Here is a 27789-nt window from a genome sequence, read left to right as displayed (position 1 = left end):
CCACATAGAAGGATATTAGAAATCCAGCCTTTTGTCTTAGACATGTACAAATGAACACTGAATATGAAATAAGCAAAATAAATAGTTCCAGGTAATCTTATATTCACTAATATCAGTTAACTAAGATCACTGGCATTTTAAGTTATGTCTGTCTACTTTTTGAAAAGAAAATTAAGTACAGTACATGGAAAAGACCTGTTTTTGTAATCTAACAATTTTTAAATTGAAACCAAAAGTCAGTGTGGGGAGAGAAGGAACCCTGGTAATTTTTAAGCCTAAAGGTTCAGCATCACTTACTACTTAAATTGCATCTAAACTATAATTCCTAAACATTAGGACAGTTAGAGTGGTAATTATCTGTGATGTGTGAAGTTACTGTGGTTACCAACATATGTGAACAAGCTGGACTTAATTTTATTTTTTCTCCAGTTTGCTTTTCTGTCTGTGCTAATACTGATGTTACTAACCTGGAGCTGGGAGCTCTTGCCTCTAAGGATTTGGGTTGCTCAGTGCTGTGATACAGTCAAAAGTTTAATCCGTGATTTAGGGTTGTTGAGTGTCACTGGAATAGAAGTTATTTACCAGGCTCTGATAACTTGCTGGGATTTCACTATACTGCTGCAGTTTTAAGTCAGTATTGGTAACATTTAGTTCCTGGTGTGTCAGGAGGAAGCACTGATGAATCAAAAATAGCTTGTTTAAAGAAGTCTTAATTAGATGGGGGGAGTGAAAAAAACCAAACTTACTTATTAACCTGCATTACTGAAAATGTCTGCAACCGTGTCACTTTGTGTTTAAGCAGCAGTTTGCTTTTTAGTAAAGGCTTTTGTGTATCATTGGGCTGACAGGGATGAGAGGCAGCTTGGAAAAAAAAAGTAAACGGTTCATGGAAAGAAATAATTGAGACACTGATTTTAATGGAACTATTTCTAGACCAGAGCTAAGTGATACCTGTTTTGTTGGCCAGTACAGTCAGCTGTGATCTGATAAGTCTATTTCTGTAAGGTGATTTCTAAATCCATCAGTTTATTTTTGTATGCTGTACTTAGCTATTTTACTTTTGATAGAAGTAAATTTATAATACAATGGATGTTTGTGTGCAACTCTGCTGAGGAGATGGAAGCAAATTTGAGCAGTAAGTTGGCAAATCTTGAGACAGTATAGTATTTAAAATTGCACACTTGTGTATGTGTTTAACTCAAACTTTGTTTTACTAGGCAAGAGGTCCTCCTGTACATCCTAGCAGTGGGGTTAAGAAGTCCCGTGTTCTAAAAAAATGCAACCCCAAAAAAGAATCTTGTTTCTCAAATGTATCTGCAATACTGCATAATAATTGTTCATGTTTTATTGTGTCTCAACCAAGAAACTTTCTTGACTTCACACCAGTATGTCATTTTAAGCAGAGAACTTTTGCAATAGAAAGGAGAGAAACTTTAAAACAAAATGTAAAAGGCTTTCTTTGAACCACTTTAAGGGAGAGCCATAGGTGCACATGCCTTTATAAACTGCAGCCAGGTTTTGAAACCAGCATTAATTGTAGTGAGTTTGAGAGCTGCAGGAGAAAAAGTGTTCTAGTTCTTTCCAGATCTATGGACTAGGTTTTTTTGGTGGTGGAGTTTTGGTTTGGTTTGGTGGGTTTTTTTTTTCCTTCCCCCCCCTCCTCCCCATCTGTTTTTCTTGGTTAAGACTGTGTGTACATTCCTGTGTCTAGGCTGGCCAAGACTATCTTGGTTGATGCTTTGTACTGGCTTGTGTGATGGTTTCCCATGTTTGAAATAGTTGACCCGCCACGTCTTGCAGTCCTCTGTAAAGTGGACTTAGTGGAATTTTTAATCAATGTATTCTAGCTGCTGTATTCTTGCTAGTCTGTCTTGGGAGGGTTGTAGGAAAAAAGAAAATAAATCATCATGCAGACAACCCCAAAGAAAGTATTTTGCCCATTTTCAGTCAGGCTGTGTTTTTGTAGCGCTTCAAATGCTTTTTACAGTGTAATGGTGTGGTACCTCAGCGGTTTTCTAGAAGAGCTGTGTCTGAGTTCCAAGTCCTCTTGGAGACGCATGTGCCCTTTTCTGCACAGCTGCTCTCTGAAGAGCAATTTGAATGTGCCAAGCAAAGCTAGTGTTTTGGATTTGTTTATTCTCAAGGACTTGTTCCTAAAGTTATGGATTTCTTTAATAGCAACTTCATGAAAATATTTAGGTTAGATGCAAATTACAGCAGCCTTAAACCTAATTTGCAGTGTATTTTGCAAAGTCATCTTATTTCTCCCTCCCCCCGTGCTCCGAAGCAAAGAAGAAATTTCCCTTAGCGATTGTCATGCCTGAAACCACAGAGCTTTTTGCACAGAGAAGTCCTCTGGTTAATACCAAGCATGGAGACATCTCTGTAATCCCAGCTGAGATCAGCCAGCAGTTGGTACAGCGGATATGACGGTTTCTGGGTTGGTAAAAGGAAAAATTATCTACTTCCAGCACTTGCAAGACCAGTGTCTGCATGGGTAATAAAAATAAACTTCCACTGTGTTCTGCCAAGAGGTCTTTCTACGTAAAGCAGCCCAAACGATCCACTTCTCTTATTTAGCAATGGGAACACTTACAGTAAAGGCTTAGAGGCTAACAGCCGTGAAGGAAGCTAGGTTATGAATTTAAGGCACACCAGTACCACCTCTGGACATGTTACTGTTTGTGGTGCAAATAGAATGGCTCCTTCTGCTTAGCTTTTAGTGTGAGGTAGGGTTGCCCACGCAGTAGCAGTGGTACCACGACATGTAATTTTTTTTTTGAGTAGTGACTTTCCAGTGGGAGAGTGGTATTGGGAGTTCATGCCAGTATGAACCCCTTGTCCAGATCCAGCTGCTCATCTTTTTTTTTTTTTCTCCTTTGGTGCTGGCACTAGTAGTAAGCTGAACTAGAGAACTGATCTGACTGAAGAAGTTATTTATGCTAATCTTTATTATAGCTGCTGGTGTAGGGAGGGGGAGGATGAGGCACGAGTGGGTAGAATGGTCCCTCTTGGCAGCGTTGTAGATTTATGGTAGACTAGATCATGTATCTACAGTATATGATTATGAGTTGTCTCAAACTGCATTTAATAATTTGCTTTTTTTCACAGGAAAAGCTTTTGTAAAACTGTTTGCTACTTGGCATAGCTCAAAGGCTTAGAAATACCTTTTTTCACTGCCTTTTGAAAATTATGTGGAAAGTCATGGGGTTAATGGAATTTTTGCTTTTAAAGTTTCTCAGATTTTAAGTTACGTGTCTAACTGAAAAGCCTGCCTTCAGATACTGTGTAAGAGCTTTGTGATGCCCAGAAAAAGGGCTTTACATGGAAAAAAGGTATCTGTCATTAGGATATACATTTATTTAACTGTCTTATGACTGGTAGGATGCTTGAACTTCTCCAAGCCCATACATTTTCCTAAACCATTATGGTACATATGTACTTTGTACATATAGACTTCTGTATTCAATGTTTATTTAATAAATTAATAACCTGTGTATTTTGAAACATAACTCCAGTGACACTGCTATCTCATATCTTTTAAATTTCTTTTTAGCCTTAATTTTGTGTGAGCTGCCTGTCCGTTTTTTCTCTCTGCAGAAGGGTTTTTGTCTTGTCTAGTACTGACTGAGGTCCTCTTTGGTTGTGTCAAGCTGATCTTTGACCTGGAGAAGCAAACAAACCTACTTCTAAAAATACGGTCTTTGGGATCTGTCCCAGTTAGAAAATGCCTCTTTCCAGCAGGGCATTATCTGACCACGTAACAGTGCCAATTCCTGCAAATGTTGCTCAATGTATGAAGAGCTTATCATCTAATGTTTAAACAAATGTAATAACATCATAAATAAAATTTATTCTGTAGGGTAAATTGTCATCTTGCATGCTAGTATAAAGTTTCATAAAGGAGAAAAGCCATACAGTGTTGTCTGGTTTTATCTGCCTTCGTGTCCCTTAAGTATTTAATGTAAGATACATATCTACTTCAAGTTTAGCATTTTTTTCTCTCTCTAGATATTAAAAGTTATTAAAAAATTAAGAAATATCCTTTTGCCTTGCCTGTGGTGTGGTATAGGAGACTGCAAGTATGAGTAGTCACAAGTATGTTTTGGTTTCTCTTGATGACTTAGCTTTGAGACTGACAACTTTTATTAGAAGTCTGTGTCTCATCAGTTCTCAGATTCTCCTGTTTGGTTTGATCGGTTCATTTCGTCCCCATTGTAATTAAAGAAGGAGCTAGGTTTCTTCTTGGAGTTGAGTGTCTTTGTGCTGCAAACGAGATGTTCTTAGTTGGATGTTTAATAATGCAGACCAATGGCTTGGTGTTTCCTGGTTTGATGAGGTTAGAGCAAGAGGGTAGTGCGTGTCGATATGCTGTTCTAACGTGTTTTCCTCACTGGGGATGTGTGAATAAACCAGCTGCAGGCTGGGGCTGGCGCTGCTGTGTTAACAAATGCCACGATGGGAGCTAGCTAAAAGGGGAGGGAACCTGAGTTTTGCTCCTGTGCGGTGTAAAAATCATGACATGTCCCTTTGTAAAGCCTACAGACGGACAGCCACTAGGCCAGCTTTCTAAAATGTCCATATTTTAAGGGGCCACCCTGGTGTAGTTCCTTGCTGCCTGCCTTGTTACAGCGCTGGACTGCTTGGATACCGTTGCTAGTGTGGTGATTTTGGTCTGCCCAATGTGGAAAGAGCGAGCTAATTTCTCTGTCTGTTAATGCTCAACCTCTGACTTAACCTCTTTCCCTCTGAGCTTTTATATGAGTGCTTTTTCCTCCAGTCCTTTATAGTAATCCAGATGCTCGTGTTCTTTTCCTCCTACACAGCAGATGGAGATGGCATAAGCCTTTTGATGACTACTTCCTTCTTTTTACATAAGTTTTACAAGCTGGCAAGTTCATTACTTGGATGTGGTAGAGCTTTTGAGCCCTGTCCAGCAGGTGGTGCATCGTTACCTTGCCAATAATTAGATACATTTTAGGGATTTTTCTAAAAGTTAATAATCTAGGAGGTGACCTTTACTGCATGGTTATTGGAGAGGGGAAGGCAAATCCCTCACATGACTGTCAGGATGAACCTGTTCCGTTTTAGCCAAAAAAACTGTTCTGAATTTGTTAATTCCCTAAATGCTGTGCTATTCTGAACTGTAAGCAAGCAACTCGGAGGTAGTTTTACTGGTTGAATAGTTGAACTTCTGCTTTCTTGAGCTACAAGCCAACACCACCACCCATGAATAACACTTGCTAAAGTTTGGCATGAGTTAGGTGGTCACCTTCCATGCTCTAAGAAGGCTGCAGTAGGTTAGCAGTTTACTCTTTCCCTTCCAGTATCACCTGTCTAGTAAAGGACCGTCTTTGCCTTGCTAACTCTTTTACTGCTCATTGTTTTAACTTTCTTGAAAAGTTCTTATCCCATTGAGATGAATGAGGCTGGTTTTTTCCACTTTGTTGTGGGCTTGGGCCTATGTAAATTCATCTGTTACAGATTTATTTCATAATTGAATTTTTTTTAAATTTTGCAACTTGGAACTCCGTTTCACAACCACAAGGCTGGGAGGAGTATTTTGATGGGTCCTGTAAAAGGGTGATGTAGACAATTTTTAATAAAATAGGGGGAGAACCTTAGTCTCTCCCTAGGAGTTGAGGTTATTATTATTATTATTATTAGGTTATTATTAGCATGAGAATGTTAATGATCTGCATGTATGACAGACCTTAATGGAGATGTAAACTACAATGTGGCAGTTACTTAAATTACTTCTGGCTTCTCATTTTTTAGGAATATCTTGGTGGATAAGCCCAATGATCAGTCCTCGAGATGGTCTTCAGAAAGCAATTATCCTCCCCAGGTAAGCATTTTAATCTCTGCAACTGTATAGCAGTGTTGTACAACTTCATATACATGGGAATTTGTTGGTTGTGTTTTTTTTTTTTAACGTAGGCTGCTACTGTTTGTATTGACAGCCTTTATAAACTACCTTCTCTCAGTAAAATGTAGGTTGTTGGTATGTTAGGTACTTACATTTCCAACTATTTGTTTGTGATCATTCAAGAAATGCTTTTTTGTAGGGGAAGTTTTGTGTTTCATCGTTGACGATTGTGGTTGTACTGGAAATAATCTAACCTTATGGTCAGATTAAGCTACTAATGAGGCATGCAGGTCCCCCTTTGTCAGCACTACTGGAAACTGTTGTAGATTGCTGGCCTTGAATCCCAGATCTAAGGAGCTTGTATTTGTTACTCCTCATAGCACATTTAGAAATGTAAACTCTGTTTAAAGAGGCATCAATGTTGCCTCTTCCCCTGGTTAAGCACCTTTTGAAAATGACTTATCAATTTTTAGCATTTAATTTGCTTTTTCACTATTAATTGGATTGTTAGATTATGCAGAAAAAATATACTTATCCTTTTACTGATTATTTTTTTTTTCAATAAATGTGTTATTCTTCTTTATGCTAGATCTATACCTTATTACTCTGGTATGTTTGATGAGCTTCTATGTCTCCTCTGCTCGTTGTTTTGAATTCTTTTGTTTAAAACACTGATGCACAGCAGAGTATATAGTATATCTCTCATGTAAAGTTCTGCTTGTCTACTTTTTTAATCCAAATATTCCTCATGAGCTAAGTCTTACAGAATTTTTGTCTAGGTAAATCTTGCTACTTTTCTTTGAAAGGGTGTTAGAAATCTATAGTCTAGGCTGGCAGCTCTCTGTAGCAGTGCGTCATCTCATGGAACTGAAAGGCTTTTATCTTGATTTTCACCAGTGATCTATACTGTTGCGTCTGTAAAAGTGATTTTTCTTCTTGGGTTTTTTTTTTGAGAGGGAAACTATCCTGTTTGTTCCATTAACATGTTTCATAAACCTGCTTGTGAAGACTAATAATTTTGATCCTCTTGATGCCTCTGTGCATCTACTGCTTTTATAATTAGATTATTTTTTTTTTGTACTTGTATGTTTTGATAAACAGCATAGGAATTAAATCCATAGCCTGAAGCAGTTTTAGTCTATCTAGGAACTATCGATTGCAGGGTAATGGGTATTGAGCATGTATTGTATCACAGTCTGTGCCATCCTTTACTTCCTTTTGTGCAGGCAATCCATGTTTTTCTTAGGGCTCTCTCATTCACAAGGCAAGGTTGGCTTCTGGTATAGCTTTGGACTGTTTTTTTTTTCACCTGAGGTGCTCTTAATGGTTGCTAAAAGTTGCTCTTTAATTTTCTGAGCCATCCTGAATATTTTGTGCTTTTAAAAACCTGATTGTGGAATGGGAATGCATCTATTGTGACTGGATGCTTTGGAACATTCCCAGCCTGTGTTTAAAGCTCACAAGCAGTGATAGAAATTATGTTCAGGCATGTAGATTAAGCAGGGAATAATTAGAGTAGTAGACTTCTGTCCAAACCATGTGAACTTGTTAAAGAGATGTCTTCTGACAATTTTTATGTGTAGTAGTCATGGCCTGAATGAAGGTGCTGTTGCAGAGCTACTGAATCCAACCCTGGAGAATTGTGCACTGTCCCACATGCTAAGCAAGTCATTTAAACCAAACTTTTTGATAGGAGAGAGAGGAGTTACCATTATCATGTATCTACGTATATATCTCATCTATATATCTTGTAGCTGATCTTTAAGGTCCCTCCCAACCCAAACCATTCTGTAATTTGATGATGCGTAGGAGGTATCCAGATTTGAGGTCCTATTTGACTTGACTTTGTAGTGGTGACTGAGATTGTCTATAAATATCACAGAATAAAACTCAAACGCTGTCTTGCTGAAGCCAGCAGAAAACCTGGCTGCCTAAGTGGAAAAGGCCATTCTTTTGGATTCCTCTTGCTTGAACCTCTGCATGCAATAGTGAGAATACAAGATGCTGCATAGTTGCTCATGTATTCAGCAAGCCGAGTCCTGGGTGCTGAGTAAGAGAGATGATGTATTTGCAGTGTCTCTAATATGTACTGTAGCTAATTCTCATGCTTCTAACATGAGTGTTTAATTACTCATGTAAAGCATTTTTTACAGTGTAACTTCTCTGTTGAAAAATTAACTGGAAAGAGAGAATAGGGAATTAAAATTTGCAAAAGAGGCCTGTGTGCAGAGAATGCAGTTCTTATTTCTGTCTATATAGTGAGAAACAGTTGCAAATTGTGTTGTCTCATACTTGACAAAAGAACTGCAGATTTGGTTGCATTTTGCTCAAAATGGCTAGTTCTTGTACCTTGCCGTTGAAAGACTGTCACATTTTAATGCAGGTAAAACTTTTATACAGGTTTCCTGCTTCCTCGTTCCTGCAGATGGCTGAAGTTCTTCAGCTGAATTGTTAGCTTGGAAAACTTCAGTTGAAATAGTGGATGACTGAATTACAAGTGGTGAGAAGTTGAGGAGAAATCACTTGCTTTATGTTAGGAGTTGGGCAATTTGTATTCCAAAAAACGATGATATATACACATGACTCAATCCCTAGAATAGATACCATTATTCCTATGGAAAATGAAGTTGCAAAGCATTTTATTGTTTGTGTGTCGACATCACTTCATTTAAAAATTGGTTGCTTTTGAGGTGACACACTTGTTAAAATGTGTGGGTGGCTATAATAGTCCAGGACAGGAAATGAACTAAAACTCAGTAAAATAAAGCTTCCCTTGTTTACAACTGTTAGCTGAAACTAGGGCTAAGATACAACACGAGGACTAATGTCAGTCATGCTCACTGGAACGTGCCATGAGATATTTTAATAAGTTCTGCATGTCCTAATCACTGGTGTTTGTCTCGGAGTGCCTTGCCTTAATGTAAGGGTTTAGTTAATTCCCTTATGAGGTGGTGGTGCTGCTATGCTGGCTCAAAGACAAAAATACGAGCGAGTCCCTGAACATTGATTTATTTTCTTTTTCCTTGTGGAGCGAAACAAAACCTGTCCAGCCACCTTTCCTTTCAGAGCATTCCTCTTGCCAGGGTAGGTGTGAATCGGAACACTGGTAAAAAGCCGAGGCTGTGTTCAGTAGCTCAGTGAAGACTGATGCTTTGTGAGAAATTTTTTGGAGTCCTTATTAAACCCTTTTGAAAAGGGAGAGAAAACGAAAGTGGAAGTCTAGACACTTGAAATACTGCCACGTGACTATATTTAGTAAAAGGTTTTCTTAGTATTATGGGTATGGTAGAGTTAAATAATTCTTGTGGCCATGAGAGCTACCAGTTGGTTATGAATGAGTGCCAGTGAAAGGAAATACATATGACAGCTGTTTTTCTGTTTGTTAAACTAGATATCTTACTTGACTCTTGAAATAGAATGACCCAGAAATTACATATTCAATAACAAACCTGTTATGTAGTAACCTGTTCAGGCAGAAGAGGACCGATTGTTCTATTTTTAAACTAGTTTAGGCTTACATAGGAAGTGTGAAGCAATAATGCTGAAGACAACGGCCCTGTCGTAAATGCTCGTGCTGATGGCTCCAGTGATGGTCTAACTTGGAAGACTGCAGGCAGAACAACATTTAATTCCTCTGAGTGGCTTGATTCATCATGTGTAGAACAAAGGATAGATTTTTATTTAGCCACAAGCTTAATCACAAAAGTAATGGGTAGGTTTGTGTAGTGGGCAAGAGCAGCCCCTTGTAAATACATACATAAATATATAAAATAAAAATTATATTTTGTTATTTTGACATGCTAATACTCCCTAATAAAAAATGCTCCAGGAGAAATGGTTAAAAAGAAAGAAAATAATAAAATACTATGTGATTCAAATTGCACATGCAGCTTGTTTAGTGCAGTTTGGAATCTGGTTCAGGGTATTTGATGTGGAGATGTTAATTTTGGACAGCTGAAAAGCCGATGTATGAAGTTAGTAGCACTGTCCAAACAATTTGGTTTTTTGTTTTGCATGGGAAGAGCAGTTTTTCTCTCTTGATTTCCATCCTGCTGTGCAGATTGTATCAGGAACTAATTTAAAGCATATTAATAACATTTACACTCAGTTGTGTGATGCAGAAGCATGCGTATGGTTGTCATCAAATTGTAGCACAGACCAGAGCTTCAATAAAGTTTGGAATTTGCTGCAGCTCCCAATGTGACAGGGCTGGATTTACTTTTTTGGGTGCACCGTAACAAGCTGTTGAGGTGCTGAAGTGCCATGCATGACTTACTCTACTTTTTGTGTGTCTTCACTTATAAATGTGTTTACTTGTAAACAAGGAGTCTTACCCTTCTCATATTTTTTAGCATCTTTTTTGTAAGTGTTGTAATTTGAGGCTTAACAATTAGGCTGAGGTTTTTGCGCGCTTATGCCAATTAGTGTTGCCATGCTTCTAATGAACAAACACTTCAGTTTATAATTTGGAGTTTTTGAATACTTCATGAATATTTGGACATTAAATGTACCGATGTTGTGTTTGGCAATAGGATGGAAAAGTGTTAAATATGTTATCTGTTTTGTCTGAAATCTCATAGACTTGTTCTTTCCACATTGATTGAATCACTTGATCTTATGTATGCTTCTATCAAATCACTCAAAGCTATAGAGAATAGTCTGTCACATCTAAAATCCTGGTAGCAGTCCAAAAATATTCATGCAGCCAGCTGTTTGCAGCTCTTAAGGTAATATCTTTTCTCAACACCAGTGAGGTTTGTAGCCTGTACCCACAATGGCAGCAGTGTCTGTTTGTGTATAAAACCAAAAAGTACATCTACGTATGCCTTTTTTAATATGTATATATGTGTGTATATGCATTAAAAAAAATAGAAAAAAGCATACATTAGGTACCGGTATTGGGCCACAGGATTTAAAGCAAACCTGTCTTTTGTTTCCATATCAGTCGGCAGATAAATTCGCAGAAAGGTTGTGTTTACTGTTTGTGCTTCTATTTTCTGTAGTGTTTGCCTGACCCAGCAGGTGATGGGATGCGTGGAAGCAGGAAGGAGGGCTGCAGAGCTCCTTCCCTATTCGCAGGTTTAAGAAATCACTGCTAGCCATGTAGAGTAATTGCCATGCCTTGCTCCCTTCTATGCATGTATGCCAAGATAAGGGATTTAACTGCAGTCCTGGTTTTCTCTTCCTTAACTTAGGGTAAGAATTGAATAATGCAGGGTGATGTTTGTGCCGAGCTTTTGCACATCTTGTGTAGTACTTGAGAAGGTTTGTCTTCATGACGCAAGCGTTAGGTTTGTGTAATTCCAGCAAGATTAAGAATTGCAGTTGCTGATGCTGATAGTGCTAGCTTCACTTTTTCAGCTTCAGGAGAAATCTGCAGGGGAGATATGATGGTGTAGGAGGAGTTCTTAAGATATTGTTATGTACTGTCTGTTCTGCATGGGAATTTTGGCAGCAGGCTGTGCCATGTATCAAGTACTGCCTTGCTCGTTACAGGGCCATCCTTTTGCTAATCACTTTATTTTCCCTATTCTAGAAAATCTTTCTTTCTGTACGGAACTTTGTTTTTCCTAAAGTTTTGGAAGTACTTTGAAACAAAAAGCATGGCTTACTCTTAGTTAAATTAACATTAAGTTCTGATATTTAGTTGGGTGGTGTTTGTCACAAAACTAGAACTTTTTCGTCAAAAAAAAATAATACCTGTAAAAGCACCAAAACATTCTTCTGTTGTACCTTAGCAGTGCTGATACTGGTTTATTTTCTTTGTTCTGAAAAATTTGGAGTTGCTGGAAGCATCTTTGGCAGTAAATCCTCATTATTCTATTGGGTACCTATCCAGTCTACATTCTAATCCATGATATGTACCAGTATTTCTTTTAAGCTAAGTTTTTAGTGAGAACCAGCCATTGAGATCAGATTTATCCTAGTGCTCTCTAGAATGTCAGTACTGCTCCTACATTGAGAATTAGTTGCTTTATAGGGCAATGACAGAAAGACTGAGAAGTAACTGGATGGGAAAATTTGTTTTGTTTCTGACCCAAAAGATACACTTCTAAGGTAACATTATCCTACTGATTGAGCTGTTTAGCACAAGCAGTGTGATGCCCATGGCACTTTATGGGGAGATACTATTCTCTACTGAGGAACCGTAGGAAGCAGCCAGATGCATGCAGATACTCTACTTGAAGTCGATGAAAGACTCCAAATAGGGGGTCATGTCTGGCTTGGCAGTGCTGCTTCTCAGAGGAAAGGGCCACCAGCAGTGCCTGCAGTGGAAGGTGTCCTACAGCGCCTTGCTTATCGCCTTATACTGTAGCCTTGCTCACAGGGTTTTGTAATAAAATCCAGCATGATGAGTAATTGTGATTCTGCACTTTGTCTCCTTTCTCTGTTATGTACTGCTTATTTCTCAGAAGTTAGGGAAGAGAATTTAATGCATCGTTTTCACATATAAAACTTGACAAATTCTTCAAAGCAGGATGTCTCCAGGCTCCCTCCAAAACCTGTTTTGCAGGGGAAGGTTAAGTAAACTCTGTGCTCTGTGATCCCTGATAAACGGTGCAAGTGTCTCTGAATATGCTTTTCTTCTAGCAGTGCTGGTGAAGCTGCTAGCTGGGGCCTGAATATAAATAATCTGACTGCTCATAGGCTGTGGAGGGGACATCTGTGTAAGGAGGGAGCAAATGTTCACAAGGGAGAACATTTTCATCATTTTATGTGTAAAGCCCCTTTATAGTCAGTCAAGTGGTTTGGTTTTATTTGGTGGTGTTAATAAGCAGTTGGTTCCTATGTTAGCCACACATCAAACTTAGTCTGTGTTCAGTGGTTAAATAGTGTCAGCCCAGAGAGGAAAAGTAATTTGATGTTCTCTTCGCATGTGGAACATACTGTATTTATCTAATTGTGTATTCAGTTTAGGTTTCATTTCAGGCTGTAGTGGGCGTTTGAATCATCACTCTCTCGTAGTTTGGTCCTATTTGCCAGATTTCAGGAAGTCTTGCATCCAACTTGACGGAATGTATGTAAGCCCTGAATAGAAATGCTAGGAATAGGTAGTTCAACCAAATATTTTTCCTGGATAAACTGCTTTTAAAGTAACACTCCTAAAACCCCTTTGCTTTATTCCAGGGACAAAGGAGAAAATATAATAATGGGGAAGGATCATCTTAACTTTCATTCTCAGGCTTTGTAAACTGGATTTTTGAAGGCTGTAATCCTTCTCCCTTAGTATGTCTTCCAGCTTGGCTTTAATGTTAAAATTCACTGTTCTCTCTTCCACAGTACTTGATTCTGAAACTTGAAAGACCTGCCATAGTCCAGAGTATCACATTTGGCAAATATGAGAAAACGCATGTCTGCAATTTAAAGAAGTTTAAAGTCTTTGGTGGGATGAATGAGGAAAATATGACAGATCTCTTGTCCAGGTAAGATGTGATTTCATCAGCTATGGTAATTAAAGGCTGGACCAAAATGCTGTTCCCCTTTGCTCCCATGCAGACACGTGGCTACCAGTGTAATGGAGCTGTGGTTGTGATCCTGCAATTAGCTGCCCTTGTGTTTACAGTCAGGTCAGAGAGCAGCAATCTCAACACTTGGTTCAGGAAGCCTTCCATTTTCTGCTCTAACCACAGAGGATTTGTGGAGAGCAAACTTGGACATTTGGAAGAGCTGAGAACAGGGTGCAATGTTGCTAGATTGAGATTCCTTCCTTCAGTGTGCTTGAGGCACAAGAGAAATGATTTCCCAGGTGTGGGTAACTTAGAGTAGCTTTCAAAAGCCCAAGTAACCTGCCTGTGTCAAGAACCTGGTAGCAGCTGTAAAGGTCTGAACTGATCAGCTGCTTTGCCTTTCTTTAAATGAGTAAATAAGTTGAATAAGCAAATGGAAAGCCCGTGTTTTTCCTTTGTTTAGTTTGATTTGGTAGTTGTACTGGTAGGGACTAAAGAAAGAGCCTTTTGTCTATTCAAGCTATCCAGAGCTTCAGAGTAGTTGCTAATGTAAATTTGCAACAGCCTTTTAAGGAGTCTTCTGTTTTAGAAAGGGAAATGATACTTAAATATCTAGGAGTACAAGACAAATGTGTAGCAGGAACTAGTTATTTTTGGAGGCCTAGTGAAGGGAAGTCTACCTTTGGGGAATGTATGGGTGTACATCATCTGCAGTCAAGCAGAATAGCCATGGAGAAACATGGGAAGTCCTTTGCTGCAGGTATCCTTCAAGATCGTACCGAAACTAGCCACAGCCCTTCCTACCCCTTTTGCCTTCTTTGGATAGACCAGTCTTGCAAATTGACTTTATTGCTGCTAGAGTTATGGGGAAAGAGGTCTTAGTAGCATGGTAATTATTGATATCTAATGTCACTTCATGTGTACTGAAGTTTAATAAAAATCCTTATTTTGGGACCTGTACTTGCATCTTCAGTAAAAATAGACTTCAGATTTTTGATAAATTATACTACATAGTAAATATTTTAATGAAGTAATGCTCTGGCAGTGTGATAATTCTAGAGCTGGTCCATCTACCTCTTGAAAATGAGGAAGTACGGCTCAGGCAGATCTCTTGCTGAAGTCATAGTGGTACAGGCGCAGGCGAGCAGCATTGATCCGATGTCAGTTCCCTTCTGAAAACACTAGCCAGTGCTACCTCCCAGGGAGACACAAGGTGGTGGATAGCAGCCCAGGCATTGGTCCAGCATGCGTTCTTATGATTCACAGTAATATGAAACAAGCTTCGCATTTCAGGCATGACCTAGATTGCATTTATTAGCTAGTCCTAAAATACAAGGTAAGATTTAGTAACCTTATTTATTTTTTCCCACAGTGGCTTAAAGAATGATTATAACAAAGAAACATTCACCTTGAAGCATAAAATTGATGAACAGATGTTCCCCTGTCGATTCATTAAGATAGGTAAATGCATTTTTTCAGCATTCTGAGTAGAAAATAATATCTTCTTATACTTGTGCCAGTCTTGGCACTTGTGACTTCATTGCTCTCAGGCAAAGTACTCACAATAGCTGTTCCATTTCATGATCTTTTAGGCTGGTTAGATTGGAACACAGTGAAGTCCTGTAAATAAGAAGTAATAGCTTCATAATTTAAATCCTGGGGAATGAAAGTGAAATAGAGTAATTTTCAGAAATATGGTTGTTGAGCCAACTAATTGTTGGAGAAGCTGCTTACTGTCCTACTATAAATTGCCATATAGAGCTTTAAAAAAATCATTAAGCTAAATATTGGTAAAAGTTTCAGTGTTGCAGCCCTAGAGTTTGAAAAAGGTTTAAGTCATTTGTTCTCAAAACATGCTTGCAACACACAGAGCAACAGCAGAAGCATTCCTTGTTCTCTTCCTGCTACTCTAATCATTATGTCTCATCTCTGGCTAAAGATGACATCCAGGAGCAAATGAGAATGATACCCCATGTGATGTGTAGTCTTGTTTCTGTGGTGAAGCTTGCTTGCTAAAGGGGGTGCTGATGAAGGCTGGATACTGTGACTTGTGTTGGGAGCAGGTGAGGATCTCTCTTCCTTGCTTCATGCAGGCTAGAGAGAAGTGTCTTACAGTGGCCATCAGTGGCACTGGTTGGATTTAATCCAAGAATGTAGAGCCTTTTAGCCTTTTGTAGCTCAATGAATTTATCTTCCCCTGTCTACTTACTGAGATAGTAAAAGAATGACTGGTTTTAAACTAGCTGTTTAAGGTTAAAAATAGAGCAGGGAGGTAGTTGCTGAAAAATTAGATAAGATGCTGTGGACTAATTCAGATTATTTTAGGAGTATTTTGAAGTGTTGGGTAATTCCTTTGCCAAGACTTGGATGATAGTGGCTGTGTGGGGCTTTGCTCTGCTGGCTTCTATGCAGTTTTCTGAATCCCCCCCTCATGTTTGCCTGAGGAATTGAAAGCTTCAGGCAGGGAATCAAGTAATCGTTTCTGTGCCATAAACAGTGGTGTTTCCCATTCCTAAGAGAAGTAGAGAAGTTGATTGTTCATTGGTTTTCGTTTTGGCTGCTACTTTTGGAAGCATCTGTAGCACTTGGCTTTGGGAAGCCTCAGGAGGAGCAGAAGAAAAGTTGACTACATCAGGAAAGTTAAATTGTTATTTTTTAAATGTATTCTAAGCTTCCCACATTAGGTTTTTGGGAAGTGTTATTTTTAGTGGCTAAAAACCAGCAAGTAGTTACTGGAGGGCTAAAGGGGTGAACAGAAAGATTACTAGCTGCTTCTCTGGATGTGTAAATTGTATTCCAGCAAAATGTGTTCTGATGTTATGAAATGTATCAGTAAGTTGAAACTTGTTAGGAAAGTGAAATGGTGATTAATTTCTGCTACCAGGGTTTTTCCTCAGACATGACATGAGTAGTATTAAGTTACATGTCGTCTTGGCTGGGATGGGTTCCTCACATAATATTCTGTGTTGTGTATGTCAATACTAGGTTCAAATCTAGCTGTCACTTGCTCACTAGTTATGGTTTGAGATGAGTTTTCTTTTTTAGCTATATGTATAGCCTTTTGTTTCTTGAAGCTGTCTTCTATGAAGAAATTCCTATGCTAGGACAGAAATGAAAATTATATTTTCACCAAAACCTATTAAAGCCTCTAGTCAATGGCTAGCATCATTTTGTTTATGAAGTTGTATTTTTTGGTGTGAAACAACTGCAAAATGATGTTATGAAATTCTGTTATTTTTCAGATTCACAGCTTGAATGTTTTCAGTTTGTTAAAATTTCCAAGCTGCTAGCCAAAGTAACTCAAACTTCAAAATACCGTGCTGTGTTCTTGTAATGCTGCCAGTAAACATGAGGCCAAAATCTGCCCTTTTGGAGTCTTAGAGACTGACACCACAGAAGTTACTGCTATCAGTGAGGTTTGCGTACTTGGGGAAGGTGTTAGTTCAGCAGCGACTTGCATCAGGCATTTGCTGTATAATTCTGCAGATAAGTATACTGACCTATACACCACCGTTAATAACATAATGATGTGGTTTTATATGGAGGGACAATGCAGGAGGGACATGAGACTGGTAGATCTGTGAGAGGGGACAATACTTCCTACAACTTCCATTGCTTACGTTATTAGAGGAAGTTTCAGACTCAGAGGAAGGAGAAGAAACAATTTCTCTCTCCTTTTGTCAAGAAAAGGCTTGCACTTCTTTTAGTTTAATCAGTTCAGCTTCAGTTCCTTAGCACTGAAATGCCCAGTTGCGCAGGCTTTTGACCTACTTGACAAGTAATTTTTATACTTATGTAGCACCTCATTAAAGAACTTGGGAGGTGGAAGAAGATACTTAACTGGGCAAAATATTGAAGAACAATCTTTTTAATGTCGGTGAGCTTTGTTTCTGGCTCTGGTTTTTTTGTTACTCAAAGCAGAGATTTTTTTCGTACAGTATCCTTGAAAGCAGAAGGTGGTGTAAAAACTGATTGCCCTGAAAGAACTTGAAGAAATGCTGGATGTAATTTTCATGCCAGTTTGTGACTAGTATGGGAGTTGCTAACTAGGCTTCAAGATTTTTAAGCTTTGGTGTAATAAAAATGAGCAGTACTTCCTTTATGGATGTTTCCTGCATTTTTACAAACGTACTTTGTCTACTGCCTGTGGATGAGGCACATGGACATTAGCTTGAGAGAGGTATTTGAAGCTATTGTACTGCTTAATGCTTTTGCTGCTATCTTTTTCCAGTGTACAGAGCTGCAGTCCTTGTCTAGGCATAGCTTCTGATTATTGAGAAATATCCCCTAAAGTCATCCTTGTGGGTAAAGAACTGTTTAAGTGACCTAAATAGTTCCGCTTCTGTTAAAGGGATATTGATTTTCTTTTTTAATATTATTTTTCCTCTGCTGGGCACCTCTCACTAGAGTGACAGTTCAACTGGTCTGAACAGTTATATGTGTTTCAGGATGGGCTGCTGTAGTACATCCAGCAAAAACTATACTGATGTGGCTTAATGGTAAAAACTGGATGAATGTTTAGGCATTCGGATCCTTTAATAGCAGTGTATTTCTACCTCAAAGATGCCTGTGTGGGGAAAAAAGCAATGGAGCAAAGAATGGATAGCATAAACTGTGGCCCCTGCAACTGTATTGCAGGATAGGGTATTCACTGATTTTTAGAGGGGAACATATCTCAGCTTTTGCAGAGGCTGTAGTAGGTTTGTGTGTATCTAGGCTGTGGTGTCAATCTCAAGTGGGTGAAGGGGAGGACAAATAAAAACCAGCTGCTGGGAGATGTGAGGAAAGAAATGGAGTTGCACCCAGGATGCTAGACAGCTGTTGCCTCCAAACTTTGTGCAAAAATAGAAATGAGATTTGTCTGTCACACTGGTAAGTAATGCTTATTGCTGTTTGTGTGACTTGCTATTTCCTTGCTGCACTTAAACTTAAGTTAGTTTGTGGCTGCTCTAAAAGGAGATTTGTCTAAAGAGCTAAGCATACCTGTGGAGGCCTCAAAAAGGAGGGGGCAGGGGTAGGGATGAGAGGCGTCTCTGTTGTGTAGCCTGGGAGCCTGGGAAGAGGTTAAAAAACGGGGAGATGATCCAGCAGAACACTTGACCTGTCCTAAGTAGAATAGAAGTGACACTACATTTTCAACCCTTCTGCTTTGTTTCTTTTCTTACTCCTATGGAGTAGTTTAAAAAGATCAGCTTCACTTTACCTGTGCAGCACTGGGAAAGCATTTACTTTGCGTTCCCTATACAACACAATGTATGCGCTTTCCTTGAAGTAGGTGATTGCACCGTGAAAATCTTGATGTTAAAATCACCATTTCTGGTGTTTCCTTCTTGTAAGCAAGACTTCTGAAAGCTCTGAATTAACTGGAAGGAGGGGAGGTGTTAGCAAGTTGATGGCTTCACATTTTTTGTGGTGATAGCTACCCCAGATTCTTATGCACATCCCAATAATGTCTTTTGTGCTGTAGTTGGCTACTGAGATAAGGGGGCAAATTGTAGATTTTTTTTCCTGGGAGAACTTCATGGAAGTTCTGAGAGAAGTACTGCTGAAAAACACCAGAGGTGGATACCTCTGCATTTTTTCTGGAATGAGGTGAGAAGGTGGTAACGCTTGGATTTGTTTTTTTTACCTGGTAAACTCAGTGTTAGAGAATTGGCCCCAGGTTCACCATTAGGAAATTGATGGTCTTGGTCCATTTGAGGTGGCCTGTGGTTTGGTTCAGTGTTTCAGGACAATGAGCTTGTGGATAGACTTTAGTTCTTTAGAGCAGACCAAATTTAACTTCAGTTTGGTCTTGGTCTGTGGATTCAGGTCTGAAGATAGATCAAAGGCATTATCCTTACATGTGACATTTTGTCAGTCTGCTGCCTTAATAGGTGGGGCATCTGGGATCAAATTTATCTGTATACTTGGATTTAAAAGTAGTAAAGTTTTAGGATCTTAAGGTACTGTATTTGCAGCACTCATCTTGTGCAGAGGACAAAACTAAGCAAGAAAGGAGTTTCTTGGGTAGAACATATGCAATGTGGATGGAAGGCAGGTGACTTGTTTTTTCTAAACAGGTCACTTCTTTCCCTCTCATAAACGTGCACCTACTAGGAATTGCTCTGAAAGCATCTCGCTTTGTATGCTGAACAATGAAGTAGGAAGAACTCTTTGAGCAGGATGATATGAGAGCTGTGACATACAAAGCACCTACTTACAGATATTAAAATCAGTTAAGAATCCTACATTCGAAGTCACTTTGCATCTTTTCTTAGAGTCTCTTCTCTGGATGACTGTTCCCAGAAGTTGTCACGAGTCTTTAGCAATAAAGTTTGTAGAAACACCCTTCAGAACTTAGAAAATGTATTTGAACATATGCTTTGTGCCCAAACACATGGCAGAAAATAACAGATCTAGCTTGTTTGAAGTATAAATACTTAAGAACCTTTAAGAGCTCAGGAACAACTTTAAGACACATTTTGGTTTTTATTTCCTCAAGGAGCAGGCCAGAAAACCCTTAGTTCAACAAGTTAATCTCAGTGGTATTTCATAGTGGCTTGAAAAACAACAAGCAATTTCTCTGTGGCAAAAATAGTTTCTGTGGAAAGGAGGAAGCAGCAGACTCCATGCTGTTGCTGGTATCACTCATTCACCTCTAATACTATCTTTTTCTGTTTATCGGTTACGGTCAAGTAAAAAGGAAACAGAAGTATTTGAATTGAAGCACTTGATTTCACTGCAGTTTTAAGGAGTCAGAATTCACACAAAGGTTTTCTGGGAGTTGCTTCAAAAAGCAGAAGAAAGTCTCAACTTTCAGATTAATCAATAGAACAGTTCAAGATCATAGATGTTAACAGGGAGTGGAAGAGAACCTTAGGTGGGAGGCTGCAGTGTGTTTCATGGGTCATTTAATATTTTAAGTATGTTTGTTCCAATATGCAGATAAAACAGTACTAGCCAAAAAGCTGCACAGATTTAGGGTTAAAAAAAAAAGTTAGAAACAGTGTTTAAATTGGAAAGTGACAGTTTTCCCTCCCTCCCTCCTCCACAACTTGCAGACGTTACTAATTTTGTAAAATTTTAAATACCCAAGCTTCTTGTCTTCACCATTAGGGGAAATAATTGTTGCTGACAAATGTGGAAATAAATGTACTATGAGGAGCAAATACTGTCGCTAGTATGCTCGTGATTCCCATCCATGTCAAAGCTTGTTGCCTCTGAGCTGTTTTAAATGATAGTATTTTTGCTCTTTTGCTTAAAGCAAGCTTCTGCTTTGTAGTGATCTGCTGTGTTAATGTTGCTTGGCACAGGTTGCTTTAAGTGACAACTTTAAAATGATGTATTTGGTAATTTTCCCAAGCTTGCTTAAATGAACTAGAATTTATGTCGAATCAGAAATACCGAATTTGGTGTAACCTTTGAAAGCATTGTGTTGAAATTGTGTTATGTATAGCCTGATGAGAGTAATGCAGTGGTTGTTTGATGTTTGTGCTTCCTCTTTCTCCTTTTCCTTTCTTCTCCAGTTCCACTTTTATCGTGGGGACCTAGCTTCAATTTTAGTATCTGGTATGTTGAACTTAATGGCATTGATGATCCAGATGTGGTCCAGCCGTGCCTCAACTGGTACAGCAAGGTAGGCCTGCATTTTAGATGCCTGTTGGAAGATTTGTGGTCTCAGAATCTTGTGAAACTTCTCTTGCTGGAATTATGTGACCTTTTCATTCCTTGAGTGTCAGCTATTAAAAAACCCAAACATACATAGTTAATACTCAAATTGCGTGGCTGACTTTGTCTTTAAGCGAATATTTTTTACTTGTATCTGCTTGTTCTCTTTAAAGAAAAAAAAAACAACATGAAACACACCAAAAAACCCCAAACCACCATAACCGGAAAAAAACCCTACAAAAACCCCTTAAACAACCCTGCTAGGTAGACATCACAAGAAAAACGTAAAAGAAAGGAACACTGAGTCAAAGGGAACAATATTAGTAAAATACTATTTGTGTTGAAAGGGAAATGAATCAACAAAACCAGATTCCAGTTCTCCCTCTTCTTGACTTTAAGTGATTGTTTTTGAATGTATCTGCCTGTTCTCTTTAAAGAAAAAAACACCACAAAACATGCCAAAAAAACCCAAAGCCGCCACCACCACCACACACAAAAAAATCCCTACAGAAACCCCCTAAACAACCCTGCTAGGTAGACATCACGAGAAAAACATAAAAGAAAGGAACACTGAGTCAAAAGGGACAATATTAGTAAAATAGTATTTGTATTGAAAGGGAAATAAATGTTAACAAAACCAGATTCCAGTTCTCCCTCTTCATGCCTTTGATTAGTCATTCTTTTCCCATACCAGTCCTTCGGTAGGACTGTATGTGAGCCTAGAGTGTTTTGGGTTACATACGCAGCTTTTGTTACAGGGTATAAAAATCAGCTTGTTTTAAAGAGATTCCATGTTGGTGTCTCCAGTGTTGCAGCTCCTTCCACATCTGATGTTTCCCTCTCACTGTCTTTTTGCCAAATACTCTGAAACAGAGGGAGGCTGATGCCACTGGACTGTGAGATGAGATGATTTATGCCATTTGTCGCTTTGATAGACAGGAAGTTCAAAGACTTCCTAAACATTATTTGTATAAACTGTATTTAATCGAGTACTACAGATGCCTCTCCTGTGGGAGGGAAGTGCGCACTGACAACCAGAATTCATTTTGTTGCCGCTTTTAATGCGTAGATCTTCTGGAACTATTAATGGAATTCATGTTGTCTTGCAGAGAAGACATCATCCCAGCTGAATAAAACTTGAGTAGTGGAGCAACATATCTGCTTCTTGACTGAAAAACTTAAAAGAAGCTAAAGGTTGTGTGTGGTAGCACTGTGATTCTCCCGCCACTTTATGGTGCTGCCAGTGTGGTTAAGAAGCCTTGTGGCTGTGCTGTCTGGCTCATACGGGTTTATACCAGCATCGCAAGCTTCTTTGTGGAGGGCTTAAAAACAGCACTGACAGTCACAGTGGAAGTTGTCTGTAGCTGCTTTTTGATTAAACTGGTATTGTGGTCATTAGTCTGCTGATTGCTGATGTTTAGTTTGGAAAAGTCCAGCTGACAGAGGCTGCTGCTGATTTTCTGTACTGTCTGCTGCCTCTGCACATGGTGTGTCTCTGGCATTTTTGACCAATTGCTGCAACCAGGAAGCTCTGAGTTTTATTTTGGTCAGGAGCCATCTGATGATGATGTCAGCATCTGTTTTGTTCCATCTTAACCCATGAAATCAACACTCTTCGTCGTCAGCATGTAGTGACGGCTTCTTCAAGGGATGCCAGCATTGTTCTTCTAAAGCTTCGAGCCCTAAAGCAGCAAGGCAGAGACTTAGTCATGATTGTTTGGGTTCTACTGGGATCATTTGCCAAGTTTTTGGTGATGAGTGCATGTCTCTCAGATGTTCTTCTCTCTCTCTGTCCTGAGAGGCCACTGTTGCAGAATCCACATGGGAGGATATGTGTTGACCCATATTTAGGGAAAGGCAGAAAGGTTGACCTGTTTCTTGCAGTTCTTTGAGATGATAGGAATATTTTCATGCATATTCTTGGAAGTCTCAAAGGCTTTGAAATGTAACAATTCTTTACTGCCTGAGACATCAGATGAGAAGAAAGTTCTAAGCAAAGTTGCTCATTCTTTTTGCTGGGTGTGCTTCAACCAACAAAACCTGCATTTCCTGAAGGGAGTGGAGTTGGGGGGTAACAGATAAGGACTCAAAGCAGCAAAACACGCTCCTTGGTTCGCTCCCCACAGCTTTCTCATTGCTGTCCAGCTTAGCCTGCTGCCTCCTGAAAGCCTCACTGCTATGATTTTACTGAAGAGTGGGCATCCTTTAACAACTAAGTGGCAGTTTATCGATGACTATTACTTAGGTTTTGATAATGAACACTTAGATATTTTTAATTCTGTTACTGTATTTGACAGCCTTAATATCTTAGTCTCATGCCTTTGTTATGTTTTTAACTGTAGGAATTATTTACAGCTTTAGATCAAAGCTATTATTTGGGTTGTCATCTCTTTAAACCTGTATGGTGATGTATAAAAAGGAGGCTTTTATATACTTTTTATACACCTTTTTGCATTAAAAAACAGGTTTTAAATTTAACTTCTGAAGTACTGCTGTAATGTTGCTTAAATACAAACTTTTATGTTGCATCAAGTGGCCAACGTGCATCCAACAGTCATTTCGTGCTTTACAAGACAAGTCGATCAGTCTTGAGAGGCTCAATGGAAATGTACCAAGTCTAAATTTTGTCTAATGTCTGGAGGAGCTGAAAGTGCAGAAGCTGGTTGGTGCTGGTGTGCAGCTATCCTTTTGCTTGCTATCCCTTTGAGCAACAAATAATCTAATGTGGTTTTGGCCTTGACTGCTATAAGTGAACGTTTGCTTAAAGACAGTGTCTTAGGTATCTCGTAGAAAGAAAAAATTGGTTTTTTTGAGTTGTGCTGTAAAACTGTTTTAGCTTTAGTGTTCCTTTGCCACAGTCTTGCATTTTTATCGTTTCATGTCCTTGGCCTTTTTCATGTGGGCTGGGAGCTGATTTTCTAAAAATGCATAGTTCTGGCTATTTGCAGCTGTGAAATACTGATGGATTAAGAACTAAAAATATAGCGCATGGCCGTGTTTCTTTTTAGCTGCTTCAGTTTGAGATTCTTGCTGTAGAGCCATTATTTCGAGAGCACTAATTTTTGTTGAATGTCAGTGTTAGTTCCAGGTTTTCAGAAAGATTCTATTCATTTAAATACTGTAAACTTCACTTTTAGCAGTGGTGTCCATTTAGGAGTAAAATCTTTTGTTTGTAACTTGATCACTCTTATAGATGCTCAAAGTTACATTTGCTTTTTAGCATAGTAGATGTGTGTTTAAAGATGGAAATTGAGATTTATTTTTTTCTTCAGTGCCTTAAAATTTAGGTTTGAGGAATCTATTTAAAATAAGGGGTTCTGCTAATTACCAGCTTAAAAAAAATAATCTGTTACTTACGCATATTGGTAGCAGCTTTGAAAATGCAGTGGATGATTTGGTAGGTTAACAGCACAAGCTGTTATGCGGAGTTTACTACTCCCTCATGTTTTGGTGCCTGGATGTTTGACCCAGCGTGGGTTTCTGTAGCCTTTCTCACCCCTTCCCCCAGCTCAGTGGGAAATGGGCAGCTTTGGCTCATCCGCAGTATGAAAGCAGAGGATCTGCTTCAAGATGTGTGGGAATATTTAGAAGGTAAAACTTTGGTGTGTACGTAAATCCTTGTTGCCGTTGATCAGAAACCCTCACGAACCTGCAGGATTTGGGCTCAGCCCTGCCTTCTGCCTTTCCGTTGCAGGAGTGATGGTCATTGCAAGTATTCCTATTCTCGTGGGGTTTTTTTTCCCTCTTCTGCTTCTGGAAAAGCTGTGACCTACTTACTCTTCTAAATTATTTTGTTATATAAGAGTCATACAATCAAATTATGTAACGCTGATAGCAAAGGCTTTTTCCTGCTCTGTACTTCGTGTAGGCCTCGAACAGCAGGGCCAGGCAGATGCGGGGGGAATAATGGTCACTCGAGAGATCTGGGACACTGTGCACTTTCTTCTTGTATGCTTATTAAGTTGGATGATACAAAGTTGTATAATTTCTATACTGTTGGAAAGTAAATGTCTGCACAGCTTGTAATGTACAGCATTCCTCTGTAAGCTTCTGAGCAATTTATGTGCAGAGTGGGTAAGAGATCCTGCTTCTGCCTTTAGGTAGGTTCACAGGTAATTCCCAGCAGTGCTGGCAAAAAAAAAATATCTACATATCTCATAGGTTTTCTTGTGTTCCAGTAGTACCGTGAACAGGAAGCCATTCGCCTTTGCCTAAAACATTTTCGTCAGCACAACTACACCGAAGCTTTTGAGTCACTGCAGAAGAAAACCAAGATTGGTCTGGAGCACCCTATGTTGACAGACCTTCATGACAAACTGGTGTTGAAGGGAGACTTCGATGCTTGTGAAGAACTGATAGAAAAAGCCGTGAATGGTAAGAGAGTCAGAGGGGTCCGATATATTGATAAAAAGCCCAAACAACATTGGAATGTTTCTGCTTGGATTGTTAATATATTTTGTAGTAGAATTGACTAGTCCATGTGCTATTTCGTATCTAGTGTGGTGTACTGTCAGCTTTTGGACTTGAGTATGTTTATGGTGAAGGCTAAGAATTCAGTCATGAAATCTCGTATAGCTGTTATTTTTGGAGTAGCTTTCCCCCAGAGATGACAACGTGGTGCACTTGAATGAGTAAAGATAAGTTATTCATGTAAGTGGCTGGTAAGCTGAAGGTGGGCTTAATTGTCAGAAAAGCCACTGGAGTGGTGAGTAGGGAAGTGTAAAGGTTGAGTTCTCAGTAGTGATCTGTATCATGGTTTCTGGTTAGTTTACCACCTAGTTGGTGTTTCAGCAGTTTTCAGCTGTATTTGAATGAGAGTGTTGTTTTTGCTTATGGGAAATACAGTCTTTGGAGAATGGTATGGAAGTCACAGTGACTGGAGGCAGAGCCTGTTTTCCCTTGCAGTGCATGTCATTGGCAGCCGGTTTCATTGTAACTGCTATTACTTTTTACTTGGAATTTTCAGCTTAGGAACACTGTGTGTAAATAGCTCTCGCTTTCTAAAATGGGGGAGATTTACTTTCTGTTGATAGAACAGGCTAGAAAAAGAGTTGGGCTGTTGCACTGAAGTATCTCCCAAGACCTGTGCAGTGATTTTTGTGATAAAACAGAAGTGCTCTTGGCTGTGAGTGTAGTGCTTTTTGACTATGTGTAGATGTTCTTTATGGGAGACTTGTACTAGCCTAAGAAGAGAACCTCGTGTCTGATGCTGGTGGAATTGGGGGCTTAGTGGACCCATTTCATGGATGTCTGGCACCAAAGATGTTTTTTCTAATGCTGGCTAATCGGTCATTTTGTAATACCTTTTGGATAGAAGCCAACATCTGCTTGACTCGGTCAGTGTGACTTGTACCACTAAAGTTGAAAGTGGTTCTCAGGATATGATACAAATGATAGCTTTAAAAATCAAGGTTTCCCTTCCATGAAAATCCACCACATTTCTGTGAATAAGCTTTTGAACTAAGCGCAATGTTAGGGAGCTTATTGCAACAGGTCGTCAAAAACTGTGGGAAATGGCTTTCTGTGGGTTTTGCCTCAAGGTTTCTAGACCACATTGACAGAACAGCTGAGCTCTGCCCTGAGCTGAGCTCCCTGGGCAGCTACAAGCGGTGAGACTGAGAACTGTCAGCATTCATCCCCTCCCTCCTGAGTGTTGCTTGTCCTCCTGAGACTATGTAGTGTTGTTGGCTGGGATGGAAGCGTGAACAGCTTCCTGCAATGCAGGGGCATTTTTCAACTGGCAGCTTCCTCCTGAATCTTAAGGGTAAGGGAGAGTCGGAGGATGAAAAAGCAGCAAGGAGCTGTGGCTGGCTGTTACTGTCTTTGCAGTTTTTCTCAGACATGAGTGCCTGGGGGAGCTGATGAGCCCACCAATATGAGGTGGGATCTGCCGAGAGCCAGAGGAGTACTGTGTGCTGATGGTGATGATTTCATCGATGCATGGGTCTGCTGCCTTGGCTGTGGCTTCATCTCATCAGTGCCTAGAGGCCGTCCTCTTTCCACTTCATTGCAGGCTGTAGTAGAAACTATTCCTTGAATGGAATTTCAGTAGAAGTCTAGAACGTGCTGAAGAAGTTCTCTCAAAAATGGATTTATTTTTTTCTTGGCACTAATGAAGTGATTGTTTATGGCCTCATTTTTTGAGCTGTTAAGTAGTAAAGAAATTAACATCTAATATTTAACATGCTGCATTTATTCTATCCAGCAGTTTTCCCTTAGGACTTCAGCTGAAGTGGTGTTTCTGTTTCCCCTTCTATGCTGAAATTGGGGTTGCTGTCTGCAGTGCTTAGCTTTTCCAGGTGTGGAAGTACTGGCAAAGGGCTTGCTTGGTGGAAAACTGTAGGTGCTGGATTGTACTGTCTGACAGACGCTTACTTCTTGTCAGCTTCTTGTCAGTGTTCTGGTTTAACCCCAGCCAGCAACTCAGCCTCATATGGCCGCCTGCTCACCACCCCACCACCAACCCCCTTGCCCCACCTCAGTGGGGTCGGGAAGAGAGTCAGAAGGGTGAAAGCAAGAAAACCCATGGGTTCAGATAAAGACAGTTTAATAGGTAAAGCAAAAGCTGGGCATGCAAGCAAAGCAAAACAAGGAATTCAATCATCACTTCCCATCAGCAGGCTGGTGTTCAGCCACCTCCAGGAAAGTAGGGCTCCATCATGTATAATAGATGCTTGGGCAGGCAAATGCTGTCACTCTGAATGTCGTCGTACCCCCCCCCCCCTTCCTTCTTCTTCCCCGTGATTCACATGCTGAGTGTCACGGCATTATGGTCTGGAATATCCTTTGAATCAGTCTGGGTCAGCTATTCTGGCTGTGTCC

General features: G+C 39.6%; 1 protein-coding gene across 6 annotated transcripts in view; it reads left to right on the top strand.

Moving 5' to 3' along the window:
* MKLN1 (muskelin 1) overlaps positions 1–27789 on the top strand; it is a 98321-nt gene that overhangs the window by 8816 nt on the left and 61716 nt on the right. For 2 of the 6 annotated variants that reach the window (XM_055712289.1, XM_055712288.1), the window contains exons 2-6: positions 5779–5848; positions 13151–13293; positions 14690–14778; positions 20826–20935; positions 25149–25341. In XM_055712289.1, the coding sequence (XP_055568264.1) occupies positions 5779–5848; positions 13151–13293; positions 14690–14778; positions 20826–20935; positions 25149–25341 (605 nt within the window). Of the gene's footprint in view, positions 1–3309; positions 3336–5778; positions 5849–13150; positions 13294–14689; positions 14779–18059; positions 18190–20825; positions 20936–25145; positions 25342–27789 lie in introns of those variants that run through there. The other 4 variants (XM_027798262.2, XM_055712291.1, XM_027798265.2 and 1 more) reach the window with 4 other exon arrangements.

The sequence above is a fragment of the Falco cherrug genome, chromosome 5, assembly GCF_023634085.1.
Source record: "Falco cherrug isolate bFalChe1 chromosome 5, bFalChe1.pri, whole genome shotgun sequence".
Lineage (NCBI taxonomy): Eukaryota > Metazoa > Chordata > Aves > Falconiformes > Falconidae > Falco > Falco cherrug.
The sequence above is the reverse complement of the archived record's forward strand: the minus strand, read 5'-3'. Positions and strand labels throughout refer to the sequence as shown.